This window comes from Carlito syrichta, unplaced genomic scaffold, assembly GCF_000164805.1.
Source record: "Carlito syrichta isolate Samal-C Ts95f unplaced genomic scaffold, Tarsius_syrichta-2.0.1 Scaffold169692, whole genome shotgun sequence".
NCBI lineage: Eukaryota > Metazoa > Chordata > Mammalia > Primates > Tarsiidae > Carlito > Carlito syrichta.
In genome coordinates, this window is record NW_007113788.1 from 165,762 (window position 1) to 184,238 (window position 18,477).

The 18,477-nt window shown below is 55.5% G+C and overlaps 1 protein-coding gene across 2 annotated transcripts in view; it reads right to left on the minus strand.

Annotated features, from left to right (window-relative positions):
* The window catches only part of ABCA3 (ATP binding cassette subfamily A member 3), a 52,580-nt gene continuing 34,103 nt past the window's right edge, over nucleotides 1-18,477 (minus strand). Inside the window, exons 18-33 of one of the 2 annotated variants that reach the window (XM_021709250.1) lie at nucleotides 16,840-17,026; nucleotides 15,790-16,093; nucleotides 14,643-14,916; nucleotides 12,702-12,906; nucleotides 12,061-12,280; nucleotides 11,513-11,671; nucleotides 10,216-10,388; nucleotides 9,071-9,199; nucleotides 8,744-8,938; nucleotides 6,849-7,036; nucleotides 6,296-6,466; nucleotides 5,894-6,084; nucleotides 5,622-5,695; nucleotides 5,018-5,169; nucleotides 1,979-1,990; nucleotides 1-32 (exon numbers count right to left, since the gene is read on the minus strand). In XM_021709250.1, the coding sequence (XP_021564925.1) occupies nucleotides 5,038-5,169; nucleotides 5,622-5,695; nucleotides 5,894-6,084; nucleotides 6,296-6,466; nucleotides 6,849-7,036; nucleotides 8,744-8,938; nucleotides 9,071-9,199; nucleotides 10,216-10,388; nucleotides 11,513-11,671; nucleotides 12,061-12,280; nucleotides 12,702-12,906; nucleotides 14,643-14,916; nucleotides 15,790-16,093; nucleotides 16,840-17,026 (2,602 nt within the window). In that variant the 3' untranslated portion in view covers nucleotides 1-32; nucleotides 1,979-1,990; nucleotides 5,018-5,037. Of the gene's footprint in view, nucleotides 33-1,978; nucleotides 1,991-4,220; nucleotides 5,170-5,621; nucleotides 5,696-5,893; nucleotides 6,085-6,295; nucleotides 6,467-6,848; nucleotides 7,037-8,743; nucleotides 8,939-9,070; nucleotides 9,200-10,215; nucleotides 10,389-11,512; nucleotides 11,672-12,060; nucleotides 12,281-12,701; nucleotides 12,907-14,642; nucleotides 14,917-15,789; nucleotides 16,094-16,839; nucleotides 17,027-18,477 lie in introns of those variants that run through there. The other variant, XM_008051323.1, reaches the window with a different exon arrangement.

The following is an 18,477-nucleotide window of genomic DNA, read 5'->3' on the forward strand; positions in this document are numbered from 1 at the left end:
AGGAGGGTCATGAGAAGAGGAACTGCGGCCTGCTGAGGGGCCAGTCACCAAGGCCGGATGGACGCCTGTCTGAGGAGGGTGGGGCTGGGAGGACACTGGCTGGCCTGTCTGGAGGTCAAGCGGGGTCTGAAAGGGCAGCCAGGTGCTGGTTTGGGATGAGCTCGGGCAGCTGGGAGAGTCCTCCTGGGCTCCAGGTTTGCATCTCTTGGGGGGGGTGTCAGGGCCTGGGGCTCCTCCACAGGCACGTGGGGACTCTCCCAGGGGTGGGGCTGCTGAGTGGTGGGCTTGGGAGCCTGTGCCTCTCTTCATTCTCAAGGCCACATGTGCATTGCTGCCAGGAGGGTCAAGGATCATGCACCTGAGCCGTCCATTTGGGGTGCCTCTTGGGTGGGGGGTGCTGGCTGAGCACTGGAGGCGGGACAAGGAATTGATGTACTGGACAAGCCTCTGCGAGGTTGTGGTGTTGTCCAGACTTGGTGCCAGCAGCAGCTGTTTCACATGGAGTTTCTCCGACCCTGAGGCATCTGATGCCAGCGTCTGGGGTGTGGGCTGGGCCCCAGGAGCGGGGCCTGGGCAGTCCAGTGTGTTGAGGAAGGAAGGCAGGGCCCCCGCTCCCCGGGCCTGACCCCACTGCTTCAGCCTCCTCACTGCCTGAAGCCCAGTCATGAAGTCCCATCAGGTGAGGAGGGGACTCCTGCCCACCCCAGGAGGTGCAGAAGGGCTGATGGGGCCTGTGTGACTAGGAGGAGGCCTTGTTCTTTCTTCTCAGGCAGCCTGTAGCCCCACTCACTGTGGGCAGCTCCTCTGTGGGGGAGTGGCTCAAGAGCTTTCCCAGCATCCTAGGGTTTGGGTCAGACCTGAGCTAGGGTGTGGACAGTGTGGCGGGAGGGATGTTCTGGGGTGAGCAGCCCGGTCAGAGTGGCCCATCTCCATGCTGAACACAGCCTCTGCCTGCTGGAGGCTCTGGCCTTTAATGCAACCTGGCAGGCTCTCGACAGGCATTGCCTTCACATGGACCGGCTTGTGTGGGACTGGGGGTCCCAAGGTCCAGCTAACACCATAAGCCTCATGCTGACCCCAGGGTTGAGCTAGTGGTAGCTGGGTGAGGTGTTCCTCGGATGGGGCAGCAACAGCTGGCCTGGCTGTGGTTCTAGCCCCTGGCTGGCCTGGCAGAATTCTCTCTCCATACCCCTAGGTGCTCCCTGCAGGTGTCACGTCACACTGCCCTGGGGCCAGGTTGGGAGGGTGGAGGCAGACCAGCTTCGGCCCCCATGTGTATGGTCATTCCCAGGCAGCATGTTGCTGGGCCTGGGTCCTCTGTCTGGCCTTAGTTCACCCTATGTCGCTGGGCTTCCTGCCTCTGTCTTGCCAGCTGCATTCAGAACCAGGCCTGGAGCCTCAGAACTCAGGTGACACCCCAGGGCTCCACCTAAAATCCTGGGCTAGAGATCTGCAATGGAATTTGCCCAGCAGGAAACCATCCTGGTGGCTTTTTTTTTTTTTTAGGCAGGGTCCTACTCTGACACTCAGACTGGAGTGCAGTGGCACAGTCTCAGCTTACTGCAGCTTCCAACTCCTGGGCTCACGTGATCCTCTCACCTTATCCTCCTGAGTAGCTAAGACTACAGCTCATTATGCCTACCTGATTAAAAACTTTTTTTTTTGGTAGAGACAAAGTCTTGCTATGTTGTCCAGGCTGGTTTTGAATTCCTGACCTCAAGTGATCCTCCTCCTCAGCCTTCCTAAGTGCTAGGATTACAGATGTGAGACACTGCAACCAACCTGCTTTGCTTTTCTTAGTCCCCGCAACCAGAGGGCCAGGGCATTCCATGGAGGACCTGGGGCAGGCCTAGGGTGTGACCATTTTGCTTCCTGGGTGTTTCCTGAGTGAGATGGAGTCTTATCAGCTCAGGTGGGTACAGGGTGGGATGGGGACTGCCTCCTAGAGTACACAGATCCTGCCCTGTGATTGTGGAACCTGCTGTCGGTCCTAGCATCTGGGTTTCCCTGAACCTGGTGTTGCCACATGCTATGAGGAAGACCAGGCACATAAGCCAGTAACATCCAGGAGCTGTCTGAAGGTTTCAGGTCAGCTGAGTTCCCCCCCCCCCCCCCCCCGCTTCCTGCTGATTCCAGACCCTGAAAGACCTTGGGAGGGAGCCCCACAGCAGGATGGCAGAGCAGGTGGATGGAGCCTGGCTACTTGAAATTCTGAAGGTGACAGAGCCTGGACTGCCTTCTCTGGATGTTGTACACAGCTGAGGAATAAACGTCATTTTTAAACCACTGTGAAAAGGATTTTCTGATAACATGCAGCAAGCCTGTACTTGTGGCCTGAGGGTGGGTCCCCTGACTGTGACTCTCGCTGCCTCAGCCTGCCTGCACCCTCTGCTTCCCTTTAAACCTAGGATGGCAGTGGAGGGGCTCAGTCTGGGTTTGCCCCACAGCAGGGTCTTCCCCAGCCCCCCAGTGCCCTCCCTGAGTTCTGGGTGCAGTGACCATTGTCTGAGTGTTTCAGTTGAGCCACACTGTTGGACCGGACAGGATGGGGGCAGAACACTCAGGTGCTGCAAAGCCTTGTCTCCCAGGTCTCATTTCACCTACTGAGCTGGGAGCAGGGCAGGAATCAGCCTCGTTTGGGAACAGCATCTGCAGAGAGTGCCTGGGCCTGTGTGGGCTACAAAGTGAGCATGAGTGGGCTGCACAAAGCAGGCCAGACTCTCATCCCTGGGTCCATGGCTTCTGCTCCCTGTCCTCCCGTGGGCTTGGAACTGTCACAATGCAAACAAAACCCTGGGGGTGGATCCTGTGCTTCAGTCCTGGCTCCTCAAGACACCCCATGACTCGGCTCCAGCATTGAGTTTCCAGTGGCCTCAAAGACATCCCTGGGGATGCTGGGGGATCCTTCCCGATGCTCCTGGGCTCTCCTATAGAAACCCCCAGTCCTCTAGACTCTCCCGACTGCCCCTGCCCTCCCGGTCCCCGTGCAGTGACCTTGGCTGTGCCTGCCTCATCCCCTTCTTAGCTGCAGGTCATCTTCCTATTAGGAATGTAAAGAGCCACTGGAGTATCCTGCCCTTGGGAGGGTGATATTGCCCGCTTGTCTTGTCCGTGCACGCTGGTTGCACGTGTGTGCACCTCATTTGGGCTTTGGTCCTAACTGCCTCTCAACCCTTTTCTATGGTATCAAAAGGGAAAGTGACATGTTCTTAAATCCCTAACATGGGCTTAGAACCAAGTCCAAGGATACCCTGCAGAAGGGCTGTGGATGTGAGGCCAGGTGACCCATGCGCTGATCTCTGTCCCTCCTTTCAGCCCTTGGCCAGACCCGGAGGCTGCACAGCACCTGCCAACAGGCTGTGGGACCAGAGTGGCTCATGTCAAACCTGTTATCTTGGGCAGTGTTCAGACCACAACCACCCCTACATTCATTTTTTATAAGATGGAACTAAGTGATAGATTAAAGAATTTTAAAGGTAACAAAACTGGGAACAATTTGCAGCTTTCATAAATTTCCACAGGCTATTGATAAAAACACAGATTTGAAATGGTTCCAAAAGAACCAAAGTGATGAAAACAAGCTTTTTCCAAAACTCTGAATTCTGAGGGGATGTAAAATGCAGAGTCAAATCACCATAAAAGATAATACTGCGCCAGACTGGGCATCTTGGCGAGACCTGTCTGTACAAAAAATAAAAAAAAATTAGCCGGGCGTGGTAGCACGTGTTTGTAGTTCCGGCTACTTGGAAGGCTGAGACGGAAGGATCGCTGGAGCCCAGCAGGTTGACACTGGAGTGGCCATGAGTGTACCACTGCACTCTAGCCTGGGTGACAGAGTGAGACTCCAACTCAAATAATAATAATAATAATAATAATAGTGTGTAAATAAAAGGGAGCTGATGCTGAAAAAGAATCTTCTGGAAAGTGGCTTAATGCCCATAGGAGGCCCTGGAGTCAGACGCCTCCTGCCCACCCAGGCCTGTGCCTCCCACATCAACACTGTGTGCCTTTCCCTGGTTGGAGACTGAGTTCTGTCACTGGGTATGTATCCATTTGGCTTTTTCATTTGTGCTTTGGACCCATTCCTTCACCTCAGGTCCTCCCAGTTGGGAAAAGCGAGCTCCTGCTCCTGTCTAAAACCTGAAAGGAGAGCCTTATGTTTGGACTGTGGGTGAGTGATTGAGCCCTGTGACCCCCCTCATGTATGGCACAGACTGTGATCGTGTTCCCTCAGCCTTTATTTTCTCGACAGAGTCACATGTGGTCAGTGTATTCTCCAGAGACAGCCACCCAGGCCCTGTAGTGGTCCCTGCCTGTCCTGGGGCTGGTGACTTCCTGAAGGCGCAGTGCTGGGAACAGAGGACTGTGCTTCAAGTTTGGCCGCATTCCCTCCCTGGGCTGGCTACTTCTGGAAGGTGCTCATGGGACGATGCCTGGCTCGGGGTCAGCTTGGCCTGGCCTGGCATCCACGTCCTAAGGAGCAGCACTTTCTGGAGGCCTCCAGGGCTGTGCTGGAGATTAAGACCTCAGCGCCTGGTCACAGCCAGCACCTTCCCTTCGTGGATGGTGATCTGCAGCTTTCCTGTCTGTTCTTGGCAGCCTGGGGACTTTGCTGCAGTTCATCCTGGCTGGCTTCCTGTTTCCTCTCCAGGGTTGCTCCATGGCACATGTCAATGTAGACACGTCACCAGGTCCTCTCTCTAATGGGTACTTGGAGAAACTCAACCCCCAGCTCAGTCGTACTCCCTTACAGGGACAGCTCTCTACCCAAAGCCCCTGGGTGACCCACACAAATCACCTGGCCACCATGGGTCTAGGAGTGTGACTTCCAGAGTGGGCCTTCAGAAGTGAAGGTTCGCATGCTGATTCCGGAGCTGCAGCCCCGACATGTGGTGCATTCTGTGCATACTGCCTTGACTTTTTCATATCCATCACAGAAAAAAAGTGATTAAAAAGAAAGCATAAGATAAACTTGGAGGGGGAGGAAGCACAGTGCACACAGCTTGTCCGTCCCCACCTGCGCCACACGGCCTCTCCTCATCGCCCCTCATCCACGGTGGGCGGCTGCAGGTGGGCAAAACCCAGGAAGACCTGCTCCAGCGAGATCTGGCTCACGGAGTAGTCATCCACGCTGAACTTCTCCTTGGCTCTCTCCAGAATACTGAAGGCCTTAGGAAACAGGAAAACTGCTGTAGGAGGCCAGGCCCAGGCTTCTTGGCTGGAAGTGGGAGTGCCCTAGCAACAGGGGGCAGGCAAGGTCCCCAAATCCTGCCCTAGGACCTCAGCAAGAAGTCAACCCTGGAGGTCAGTCGTGTGCTCAGGGAGAGGACGCTGGCTGTGGGAAACAAGCAGGAGAGGGCAGAGGCGGTGCTCAGTTTCCTCCTGGCTCTGTTCCCAGCTCAGAGGACAACCTTGAGCAAGCCATGTTGCTTCTTTGGGCCAGCTTCCTGTTTACACTGAACTCCTTCCAACTCCAATATTGTGATGTACAGCTCAAAACCCAGCAGGTATTAGGGTGAGTGTTAGAGGGGAAATGGAAAGAGCCAGGAATCCTCACGGAGAGACCTCTGAAGGGACTTCATTGACATGTGCCAGTGGGGGCCCCCAAGGACTGCACTCACCTTTGCCCAGCTGAGGTTGTGGCTGGGCAGGTGGTAATGGACCATCCCTTGGTGCTCATCTTCCAGAACACTGCCTGCACAGTGGAGAGATCGCACCCTGTGAGGGCCAGACTGGGGGGCAGCCTGAGCACACGAAACCAGGGCCTTCATCCCAAGAGTCGAGGAGATGGGACTTGGCTGGGGCGAGGCACAGATGCTCTGCGCAGGAGCTGGGAGAGGCCGAGTCAGGGGCCCCGGGCCACCCAGCTAGCGCTGCCAGGGCCAGCACATACCTGGAAAGGTCAGGTCCACGAAGGCCTTGAACTCCTCCAACGCCTCCCGCTGCCCTTCACTTCGGACCTTGGCCCGCAGGGAGTAGCCGATGCCGAACTTGCTCTTGAGGTGCTGGGGGCTGCCCAGGCACTTGAACTGACCTTGCACCATGATGGCCAGCCGGGTACACAAGGCCTCACACTCCTCCATGCTGGGGAGAGGGGCAGGGGCCTGAGCCAGGGCTGGGGATACCAAAGGCTTGTGCAGACAGGAAGTGTCAATGCCCAGACCAGGCCGTTTCTGATTCCCGTGTGCAGAGTGTGGCTCACAAGCAGAGCCTGGGGAATCTCCTGTCCACCTGGCTCTTCCCTAGCCCACCTAGTTCTGACTCTTCCAACGACCTGCACAGCCCCAGGCTCTACCTGTGGGAGGTGATGACGATGGCCTTGCCGGACTCGCGGGCTCGTGCCATGGTGTCCCAGAGCAGGCGCCGGGCCACGGGGTCCATGCCTGTGGATGGCTCGTCCAGGAAGATGACGGCAGGTTCCCCGATCAGGGCGATGCCAGCACTCAACTTCCGCTTGTTACCCCCGCTGGGGGCAGAGGGTGCAGGGAGGGGCAAGGCTGAACATTGGCATTGGCTCCCTGCATCCCAGCAGAGGCCCGTGCCCAGCAAGTGCAGAGCACCCCCGTGAGGATGAAGCAGGTGAGCGTGCCTGGAAAGCCCACCACATAGAGCTCAAGGGGGCCTGACAGGGGCCTTGACAGCTTTGTCTCCAGGTGGCAGGAACCACAAGTCAGCCCCTCCCCTGACGCTGCCTGGGTCATGCTGCCAAACTCCTGCTCAATCCTGGAGCCATGGGCGGGCGCTCAGGTTGCTGACATGTTCAGTCCTCCCAGCTCTATGCTACGGAGACCCAACTCTACCCTGAGAGGGCATCTCCCATAGGGGGCAGGGCTGGGTACAGGTCGCACCTGTATGTCCTGACCAGCTTGTTGGCGTGTGGCTCCAGGAGCAGGCCCCGCAGAGTGTTCTCTACACAGGCATCGATGTGGCACTCGGGGATACCCCGGAGCCGGGCGTACATGACCAGCATCTCCCGGCCGGTCATGTGGTCCAGCAGGGCATCAAACTGCGGGCAGTAGCCGATCCGCTGCCGCACCTGGGGTCAGAATGCAGTCCAGGAGGAAGGCACGTCGGAAGCAGAGCCTCCTTCCTCCAGAGCACCACAGGGACTGCTTTCCATGGTGTCCATCCCTAAACCCGTCTCTGTCTCTTCCCATGTGTGTCCAGGGGTATCCATGGGACTGTGCACAGGTCCTTGTGGCTGCCCACAGCTGAAGCTGGCTGAGCAGTGTATCAACGGGCACACGGAAGGACTTGGCTGGCTCAGGAGGCTCCCAGACCTGCTCTAAGATGCGCCCTCCAGGCCCCACGCTGAGGTGAGAGATGGGCCAGCCAGGGGTCAGCCATGGGGTCACGCTGGTGTAAGAATGGTTTTGCTGGCTACACAAAGTGGTCACCACACAAATTTTGCATAGAAGCCAGACTGCATGGCTCAGAGCCAGTCACCTGCTCGTTCACTCCTAGGTACATAAGAAACACCCAATGTGCTGGGGCCTTGCTTCGCCTCTGAGAAAGTATGCTGGCATCAGCATTGACACTTCCTGTCTGCACAAGTCTTTGGTATCCCCAGCCCTGTCTCAGGCCCCTGCCCCTGTCCCCAGCATGGAATGCTGTTTAAGGGAGGCTCTGTGACCTGGTGAGCGTCACTTATTCAGGTGGCACAGCAGCTGATCCCTGTGCAAGTGGCCACCCAGAAGAGCCAGGATGCCACGTGGCCTCCCAGGGCACATGGGCGCACCAAATGTCATTTGCCCGACTTGTCATTTGCTGCCTTGGGCAGCTGATGGGGGCAGGAGTGCCTGGGTCCCATGGATTCCAGACTGGATTTCCTTTTCTTTACCCTCCCTGGTCCCTTAGGCTTCCAGAAGCTGCTTTTAATCAGTTTGGGGAAAGTCTTAGCCAAGATCTTTCGGGCTGTTGCCTTCCCCGACTCTCTCTCCTTTCCTTCTAGAACTCAGATGAAATGTCCTGAGGACTTCTCTCACTCGGTTTCTAGATCATATACAGTTTTCTCTCCCCTGCATGTAATTCCAATTGCATCACTTATTTCCTTAAATGTGGTACTTATTTTATGATATGGGCCTAACAACCACAAATCTGAAGTCTGTGGGTCTGTTCCTACTGTGGGGCCTTGTGTCTGTGGGTTCTCATTATGGCACCCTCTCCTTTCTTTGCTGTATGTGGCTTGTAGGCCTTGGAATGCTGTTTAAGGGAGGCTCTGTGGCCTAGGATGAGGCCTTCCTCTGGAGAGGGCCTGAGTGTGCTTCAGCCCGAGGGCCCTGCAGGCCAGAACTCTTGCCGCCAGCTCAGGAGGGGACTTTGCCACTTCTCAGGTCCAAGCTTCTTGATTTTCTATTGCCCCCGCTCTGTTGGGGCCTTCCTTGAGGTTCCCTGGTTCATCCTTCCTCTCTGGGGAACCTGTGGGGTCTGGCCCAATGTGGGGGTAACTGGATTGGGTACTTCACTTCTGTACCTTCACTAACAAGGCCTCTAAAACCACACCCAAGTTGGCTGGACAAAAAATGGCCTCTGGGCAGAGGTTGCACCTCTCTCAGTGGTAATGGCAAATGCACCTCTCAGGGCTCGCGGTGTTGGCACCCATCACTCTCCTCCCTATCACCTGCTTAGCCCTGGCCCAGTCAGTTGTCCTGCTACCCACAAGCATGTGCTCTAACCACTATGAGCTCAAGACCAGCTCCATCCCTGCACCCAGGAGCCCCCACACTTCCCTGGCTGCACCCACCTTCCCGATGTCAGAGCTGATGCTGTGGCCCCCAACAAAGGCGTCCCCAGAAGTGATGCTCTCCTCCCCAGTCAGCATTTTGAAGGTCGTGGTCTTCCCGGCCCCATTGAAGCCCAGCAGGCCGAAACACTCCCCCTTCTGGACTGCGAGGGAGATCTTGTCCACCGCCAGTAGGGGCATCCTCTGCTCATACACCTGGAGGCACCCGAAGGAAAACACCAGAATGGGGGGGCTGGGAACAGACCAGAACAGCCCTCTGCTTCTGGTGTGGGGCAGAACCCATGGCTGGCCTGGGGGCAGGAAGGCCCTCCCTTGTTGTGGCAGTACCTTGGAGAGCTCCTTGATAATCAGAGGGGTGTCAAGCAGGGAATCCAGGCTGGGGGCCAGGATGCGACTCCTCTCATCTGCCACATCTTGGTCCTCAGGAAGTACGGACATCCGGGTGTACAATTCTGTCTAATTTTTTAAGACAAAGACCACACGAGTGGACCCAGGCCCTCTTCCCTGGGAGAAGGGTTGGGGCAGGGGTCAAATGGGAGTTTCTGGTGGGACCAGGTCTCCAAGGCTTCTCGCCATGATTCAGGCCCCACATATGCTACTCCAATCTTGTACAGAAGACACGCATGGCCTTCTGGGGTCCAATTAGCATCCAGGAAAGATAGACTACCTGAGGAACCAGCACTGTGCAAGACTCATGGAGCAAACCAAAACCCTGCTGAGGGATGTAAAAGATTTTAATACATGGAGAAAAACTCCCCTTTAGAGAAGTCTTAATATTTTAAAGAAGCTGATTTACCTGGGTTAATCTATTTGTGCAGTGCAATGTCAACAGATTTGTTTTGTTTGTTTGAGGGAGGGGATGGAGGCTGAAAATATATCTGAAAAAATGAACTTTTTTGTTTGTTTTCTTTTTGCTTTTTAAGAAACAGGGCCTTACTCTGTCTCCCAGGCTGGAATGCAGTGGGCCAATCATGGCTCACTGAAGCCTCAAATTGCTGGCTCAAGCAATTCTCCCACCTCAGCCTCCCAACTAGCTGGGACTATAGGCACAAGCCACTGTACCTGGACTGACTGAATGTTTTTATAGACATGTGATAAATGTGTGGAGCACCCATCAGGGCCCTATGTCTCCCTCCTCTGGGTACTGGGTGGCCCTGAGTACCGTCTCTGCTGAGAAGGATGGCCCCAGGCAGACTGCTCCTCAGCATCAGGACTTGGAATTCGACAGCCCTTGTAAGTGGTGAAGGCCAGGTTCCCTTCCTCAGGCCATGAGTGCTGATGGTGCACTATGGCTCTGACCATGCTGGGCGCTGAGGACTCGCATGCTGGTGAGGAAGCCTGACCACTGTGGAGGGGCTGCCCAGGTGCATGAGCTGCCAGGTGAAGAGAGGAAGGCAGAGGCAACCCCCTGGTGTGTGGGTCCCTGCTCTGCATCCCCAAATCACCAACTCACCAACCCACTCCCCACTCACCAACGTCTGCCTCCTCCAGAAGGCACAGAAGAAGGACTTCAGTCTGCGCAGCAGGTTGGTCTCAATGAGGAAGAGCAGGATGAGGTAGGTGCACCCAGAGGTTGCCATGGAGACCACAAACCTGCCAACCCCTGGGGTGTTCCAGGCATAGAAGTTCTCTTGGTACTCGATGTCTGTGGGGGCAAGGGAGACATGCTGCACCTGCAGCCTGGGGTGCTCTCCTCCCCTCCTGGGTCCTTGCTCCCCTCATCGGCTAGACAAGGCATCTGTGCCCGGGTCCCCTCCATGGAGGCGCCACAGTGCCTTTGCCAAGGGCAGCCTGCTTGTCAATGCCACGTGGAGCCTGAAGTACATCCCCTGCTTCACGGGGATTTGGCCATGCAAGGCACCCCATACACCCAGGGCCAGGGAACCATCCCACCCTCGTCCACTGCCCACATGCCCGCTTCCCTGAGTTGGGCATTGTGTGGAGAAGTGAAGACGAAAGCGTCGTGCTCCCTCTCGAGGCACCCGTGGTGTAGAGAGGGTACAGGCGTGTCACAAGCAATCAAAAATGCAGTTCCATGAGTGATCGGGGCAGACAGATGGTTTGCCTGAGACAATGGGGCTCTGCAGAGGGGACCCTGGGCAGATGCAGGCTGGAGACCACTCCAGGCTTGGAAGGGGTGTGTGGTGGGCTGAGGGTGGCCCCTGAACCTGGGAGTGTGAACCTGGTTAGAAATAGGGTCTTTGGAGATGCAATTAGTTAAGGGTCTCGAGGTGAGATACTGCATTTGGGGTGGGCAGCCCCTCAATCCAATGACAGGTGTCTTTGTTAGAGAAAGGCAGAAGGAGGTTTGAGACATAGAGGAGACAGCCATACAAAGACAGAGGCAGAGACTGGGGGATGTGGCCACAAGCCAAGGCATGCCTGGGGCCACCCAGAGCTGGAAGAAGCAAGAAGGAGCCTATGGTGGGAGCACAGTCCTGTCTGCCCCTTGATGTAGGACATCTGGCTTCCAGAAGTATGAGAAGTATCATTTCTGTTGTCTAAGGCCCCTGGTGCGTGGTTCTGTGTAACAGGACACTGAGGCAGATGGAGAAGGCAGAAGCACAGTACAGAGCCTGGGTCATAGGCAGGGCCAGGGCTGGTGTGGGGAGGTGGGGTCATGTGGACGAGTGCACAAGCGCCAGGTGGCTAGGAACAGGGGTGCCCTGAGCAGGAGAAACCCCTCTGCAGTCACAATGTTCTGAGGATGCTCTTGCTCGTGTGGTAAAAGTTGAGTTGGGGGCTACCGGGAGGGGTGGGGATACTCACTGTACTTCTTGCAGTAGTGTGCGGCGACCTCAGAGGAGGTACAGTACCTCCGCGTCTCGTAGTTCTCGTAGAAGCTGCTGACTGCCATCCCCAGACAGTGGTTGGGCAGCACCAGGAATACATGATCCAGGGTTCTGGAAAGTTCTTCCAATTTTACTGCTGCAGTGAGGAGGTACAGACCAGTCAGTGCAGGAGGGCACATCACCCCAGCCCCGTGAAGACAGATATGGTCAGGAAAGGGCAGGTCTCTAGGCATCCCGAGGCACCTCGTGGACAGGGTCATGGACAGGGCACACCTTGCTGTGCCAAGCGAGGCGGCATCTCCTGGGGGCGATCCCTGCCGGCTCTGCCAGAGCCGCATGGAGGAGACACTGCCGATGGCTGCCTGCCACAGCTAGCTAAGCAGGACCACCTTGGGCAAGGGACTAGCAAGCATGGCTGGGGCCCAGTGCCCAAGTCATGTCTCTGCCCATGGTTGGTGCCTCCCTGTCGGGGCGGAGTGGCTCTGTGGGTGGCCACGTGACATGGGGTGGTTACCAGGTGCCCACCTGGGATGCGCATGATGGTGACCATCAGGAAGGTGGCAATGCCCGACAGGATGTTGAATATGGTCAGCCTCGTGTAGGCAGTAGCTGCCCCCGAGAAGAAGAAGTTCATCAGGTACATGAGGGGGATGATGGCCCAGCCATAGAGCAGCAGCAGCAGCAGGGTATCGGCCACATGGCCGTCCCGTGTGAAGGCGTGCACATCAAAGGCTTTGAACACCACCTGTGGCAGCACAGATGAGGGGCTGGCATGTGCGCAGAGCTGCAAGCAGCTCACAGGGCAGGAAGGGGCAGGCAGGGAGGTTCTGAGACCCTCGTTCATCAGCCAGGCCCATCAGCCCAGCAGGCCGTGTCTGACCCCTGCAGTGTTTTTCAGCCCTGGGCCCCTCTGCCCAACAGTTTCTACGTCTCCCCTTTGCAAATGGAGCCGTGACCAGGGCGGATGCTCAGGGCAATGCCCACCCAAGAGGCTGGGGGTGTAGAGAGGCGACGAGGTAGGAACTGCCCTGGCATTTCCGACCAACCTCTTGGGGTGAGCTGAGCTGCCTGCCCAGGCTTCCTGGCTGGTTCTGGTCTGCACGGGGTCCCCATAGCAAACCCCCTGCGGTCTGCAAGGGGAGGATCCCAGCAACCCCAGAGCTCACCAGCAGCAGCAGACTGGGGACAAGGAAGGAGATGAGGTCCCACAGCAGGGCGGAGAGCCAGAAAGTAGCCACACGGACTCCGCTCACAAACTGGACATGCTTGGCCTGGACGGCTCTCTCGCTGACCGCCAGAATGGAAAATGTGCTGGCCAAGAAAGCCATGGCAAAGAGCAGGTTGAGGGCGATGTCAAATCCCTTCCGGCCCCTGTGGGGGACAGAGCAGGTCAGGGACAGAGCATAGCATATCTGTGTGACAGGAAAGGTCAGGTCTTTGGTCATTACTGCCCAAAGCATGCAGGGTAGTAGCCAAGCTGCTGAAGGGGGCTGAGTGAGAATGCTAGTGTCATGAGGGTCTCCCCAAAGATGGCTCTTCCTCTAGACTTCCTGTTCTGATAGATGGCAGCATCACTCTCCCTGAGCCCCCCATTCCACATACACTGGGGATAGCACCATCTATTGCACTGCCTTTCCCATTTCTCCTGTGGGGACTCTGCCTCAATCTCCCTATGCTGCCCCAGGTCAGACCCATTGTCAGGTACCTGGATCACTGCCATAGCTAAACTCCCTCTCCCAGGTGCATCCTATGAGATTCATTCTATGTTTGCCAGCTACACCTTCCAGAAACAGGCTCTGGTGGCATTATTTTTGACTCTTGACTCTTTCAACAAATGGTACTGGGACAATGGAACAGTATTTGGCAAAAAATAAAAAAAGGAATGAAGCAGTAATGCTGCACTATGGATGAACCTTGAAAGCATCTTGCTAAGTGAAAGAAATCAGACACAAAAGGGCTTGTATTATATGATTCCATTCACATGAAGCTTCTACAATAGGCAAGTCCTTGGAGACAAAGCAGATGAGCAGTTGCTGGGGCTGGGAGCTGGGCGATGGGGAGTGACTGCTGATGGGGTTGCGGTTTCTTTCTGCAGTGAGGAAAGCGTTCAATGAAGTTACACTCTGGTGATGGCCTCACACTCTGAATTTACTAATAAGCATTCAGTGGTCCACTATAAGTGGGTAAGTTGAATGGTAAGTGAATTATATCTCCTAAAATTGTTAAAAAATAACAAAAAAATCTTCCTGCCTGGTCCACTGTCAATGAGTCCAAACCCCTCAGCCTGACTTTGGGGCCTCCTACCAGGCAGGGTAGCTGTACAGCCCCCCAAGGCTGCTTACAGCCCCTTCAGCCCCGTCTCCTTCCTGGAGTTCTCCAGGGGGCTCAAGGGGAGCCTTGCCGGTGCTCTGTGTGTCATCAGGAGGCCCTGTGTCTGCAGAAGGGAGAACAGCAGAGGGCCATGAGATTTTCCTGCTTTCAGGGCGGGAGGGAGCTGGCAGAAGGGGATGTAGATGTCTCAAGGTCCAGGCACAGCCTGGGATGGGAGGTGGAGATGACGCTGCCCTGAAGTGGAGTGAATGTTCTGAAAGTAACAGAATTTGTGGCTTCCTCTGGTGGTTCCCAGAGTTGTGGAGCTCAGCAACTGGGGTAAGGGACAGCCCTATCCACACAATGGCATGACAAGGCTCCTGGTGCATAGCACCTGAAGGACAGGGACATGGATCCTCGCCAAGCTCCGAGCCCTGCTGTGCTCACCCTCCATCACCTCAGCTCACGTGCACAGTGGGCACCGTGCTGGGGTGTGGCCATACCTGGTTACCCCACTGGAGAGAGCAGAACAGGGTGAGGCCCATGGCTGGCAGGAGCCGAGTATGGATTTGGGAAGAGAAGGCCCACCCAGCCCTCAGAGGTCCCATGAGAACCGAGGTGTGTGGGATGGGCCCCATAGCTGATCTGCTGTTGCAGGGAAGGATGGTACAGATGACTGGAGAGGGTGTGGCAGGGCAGAAGCGATGCTTTGTCCGTCTGTGGGATCTTGGCAGTGCCCAGGGTGGTCAGTCCTGGTGGGGGGGTTCTGACAGGGTGGGTGGGGGCAATGCACGTACTCGCTGAACTGGTCCTTGGCGGCCTGCAGGGCACTTCGAGGCTGGGGGAAGTTGGAGACCACGATGGAGGCATGAGGGCCACACAGCAGCTTGAACAGAAGGTTGTCTACGACAGCCAGGGCAGCGGCTGGGGAGTGGTATGCCTGGTTGTTGAACAGGGTGGTGATGACCGTCTGCTCTCCTACATCTCGGAAGGATGCTGCTATGAGGCACCGCTCGTTGAAGCCGCCCCCCTCCACTGAGGCCCTGAAAATCAGGAACTCTTCCAGGTCACCTGGGGAGAATGGCAAAATCAGGGGACAAAGGAGGTGACAAATAGGGGTGTCCACTGCTGACTCAGCTAATTAGGGACCTGATGGTGGCACAGCCAAGCTGGGACTCCAGGCTGAGGGGCTCCCGCCTGACCAGCAGTGCCCATCGTGGTGCTGTCATGCCCTGAGCTGCCTGTATGGTCAGCTTCTTCCTGAGAAGAACCTAATTTCTGCCAAGACTTTGTTGTCATTCGGTATGCCGAGCCTCAAAGTTGCTGGTCAGAAAGGGAGGGGGGATGCCCTGAGCTGCCTGTATGGTCAGCTTCTTCCTGAGAAGAACCTAATTTCTGCCAAGACTTTGTTGTCATTCGGTATGCTGAGCCTCAAAGTTGCTGGTCAGAAAGGGAGGGGGGACAGCAAAGTGAGAAAATCTTTCAGCACGTTTCATTGAGCCAAAGTACAGTCTCTATTCTAACCCCAGGGCAATATCCAACCATGACTGCCAAAGACTAGAGATATTTGTGAGTTTCAAGATATTGGAAGAAACACCATGTCACAGGAAGGCACACTGTGGCCAGCCTAGAAACAGAGAAGAGGTGACAGAGATCACCACACTTTGGCATCTTGCTTAGAATGGCCCTGAGAGACACAGTTTCAGTAAATAGACCCTGACTAAGTTTGGCCCTAGGGATGTGCTAGTGTCTCTGGCACCCCCAGAGCATTTCCTCTGACTCAGTGCCATGATGCCTGGTGATATCTGGAGGCATTTTTGATTGTCACAAGGGGTGGGGCAATGCCAGGGAGGCTGCTGAACATCCCAGTGCAGGGAACAGCCAAGAGCCACCCAGCCCGGGGGTAAACAGTGCTGTGACCCCTGAGCCCCAGACACCCCTTACCGAGCACCTCGCGGGGCTCCTGCCCCTCTGCCTGCAGCATGTCCTTCAGATGCTCTGACAGCTGCTGATCTAGCCGGGAGGTCCCAGGAACAGAGAAGGGCACCACAGTTCTGCCATACTCGCCCAAGGTCAGCTTCAGGGGAGGGTCATCAAAGATCTCTGAGGAGTAGTTGATGGCTAGCAGTGCCAGGGTGATGCAGGTTAGAGGGACCAGGACCTGGGCCACCACCATCTTCCATTCCCGCCAGCTGTACGCGGCCTTCTTCAGGAACATGGCCCAGAACTGCTGACAGTGCAGGGCAAGCTGCAGCAGAGGGGATACACTGAGTGGTGCCAACATCTGACTCCTGCCTGCTAGCACAGGTACTGCCCTGGGTGAGACTAGCCTGGAGGAGCCTGGTAGACTATGTAGAGGGCATGCATGCACACATCCCTGCAGGTCCCCACGTGGGCCTGCACACCAGCTGTCGGGGTCTCACAACAGCCTCCGAGGAGGGCTGGCACTGTTCAATTGTCACAGGACATTAGGGGACCAATTGTATACCCCTACCTTCCTCAACTCCACAGAGACACAATCATGCAGGCACCCTGGCCCAACTCACCAGTAAGCAGACAGACAAACCTCCCCCGCCTGCCTGCACTGATTGCCCTTATTCCTAACATTGCTCATGGTCTTCAGAGTGCAGAGAGTGCCAGAGCTTTGGGGTTAGGCTGACTAGGGACCAGACCTAGCTCTGGCATGTGCTATTCAACTTGGGCCTGGGTCTCAGTTTCCCATCTGTGAAGTGTGAACAGTACTGCCCCTACCTGGTCAGGTTGCTATAAAGCCCTGTCATCACCAGACTGGGCCCAGGCAGGTGGAGCACTGTGCCCCAATTAGAATGAACAATTTCAATTGCTCTATTAAAACGTGCCCATTTTCCCTTCTTTCAGCCAACCCTCAGGGCACGAGCTGTAACCCACCCTCTGCAAAGCCCATGTCTGCCTCTGTGTCAGCTCACATGATGGGCTCAGGACTCGTCCCTCCTGCACCCCCACCTGAGAGCTCACCCCAGTGTTGAGCTTGACAGTGGTACACTCTTCCTCGATGAGGGCACCGATGCCATCGGTGGGGTCCATCACTCCACACAGGTTGCTGTCCACGGCCCAGTCGCTTGCCCGCCTCTCGTGCTGGTACTGCAGGGCTGGGAGCTGGATGGCCTGAATGTCCATGCTGGTGTCTACCAGCTTGCCGACCCTGTGCCGACACACACAAGGCACTGGTCATGACCCAGCACCCCAAGGAGGGCAGGCAGACAGAACTACTGTCAGGGGCCCTGAACAGAGCAATACCATCACATCATTATCTTGTTCATTCATTCATTCTTTCATCCACAAGTATCTCTGGAACACCATCTGTACATAGCTGAGCAAGGCCCAGGGGAGAGAGACAGTTACAGGGGCCTCCTGCCCATAAGGACACCCATTCTCACAGGGAAACTGTCGAGAGAGTCAGCATGCATAACCAGGGCTTTCAAGAAGACAGGAGGCGGCTCAGGGCACAGTGGTGGCACTGGGGAGGGCTCAGCACACAGTCAGCCTGTATCATGTGAAGCGCAGGGATACTCACTGCCAAGGTGAGAACAGGAGGCAGCCTGTGCTTCAGGAGGACAAGCTGGAATGGGCATGACAGGGATGGGCAGGGAGGGGGGGCAGGGGCAAGGCTGGTGGGTCATGTGCAGGTGCCTGGTGTCGGCTGGGCTGGGGCCTCACTGAAGCCTGGGAGTACTCGATCCCAGCTATCAGAAACCCTGAGGGTCCACGCTTTCATGGGCACTGTCTCTATTACGCCCTGGTTATAAATGTTGGCTTTTCTGTCAGTCTCCGCAGGAGACTGGAAGGTTCTTAGAAGCAGGGGCCCCATCTGGTTGTCTCTTGCCTGGACCTTGTTTGGCCGGGTCCTGATGGTGTTGCCTAGACAGTCCTGAGTAGACAGATGAGTGAATGGATGGACAAACAAGCAAACAAATCAATGGCATTCTTCTATGTTAGTGCTTCTGACAGGAGCCCTCTAAATAAGAAGGATGGATACTTGTCACAAATGGAGTGACAAAAAAAATTAGACATAGTTACCATATGGCCCACTACTAAATACACATATATGACCAAAAACTTATACACAAAATGTGCACAGCAGCATTATTCATCATAGGCAAAGAAGTGGAAGCAATCCTCATCTCCCTCTATGAAGAGTGGATAGACTAAAGGTGGTCTGTCCATACAAAGGACTATTATTACTCAGCCATAAAAAGAGAAATGAAGCACTGACATCTGCTGCAACATGGGTAAACCTTAAAACCACCAGGCTGAGTGAAAGAAGTCAGTCATGGAGAGTTGTATGTCACAGGATTCCACTTACAGAAAGTGTCCAGAACAAATCCATAGAGGTGGAAAGTAGATTGGTAGCCATCAGAGTTCGAGGACCGGGTGTGACTGTGAATGGGTATGGGTCTTTTTGGGGGGAGGAAGGTGATGAAAATGTTCTCAAATTGATTGTGGTGATGGCTGCAAAACTGTGGTAATATTGTAGATATAGAGAAGGATACTTTAAAATATTATGTTAATTATATCTTTTTTTCTTATGAATTATAACTTTTTTTTTTTTTGAGTTGGAGTCTCACTCTGTTGCCCAGACTGGAGTGCAGTGGC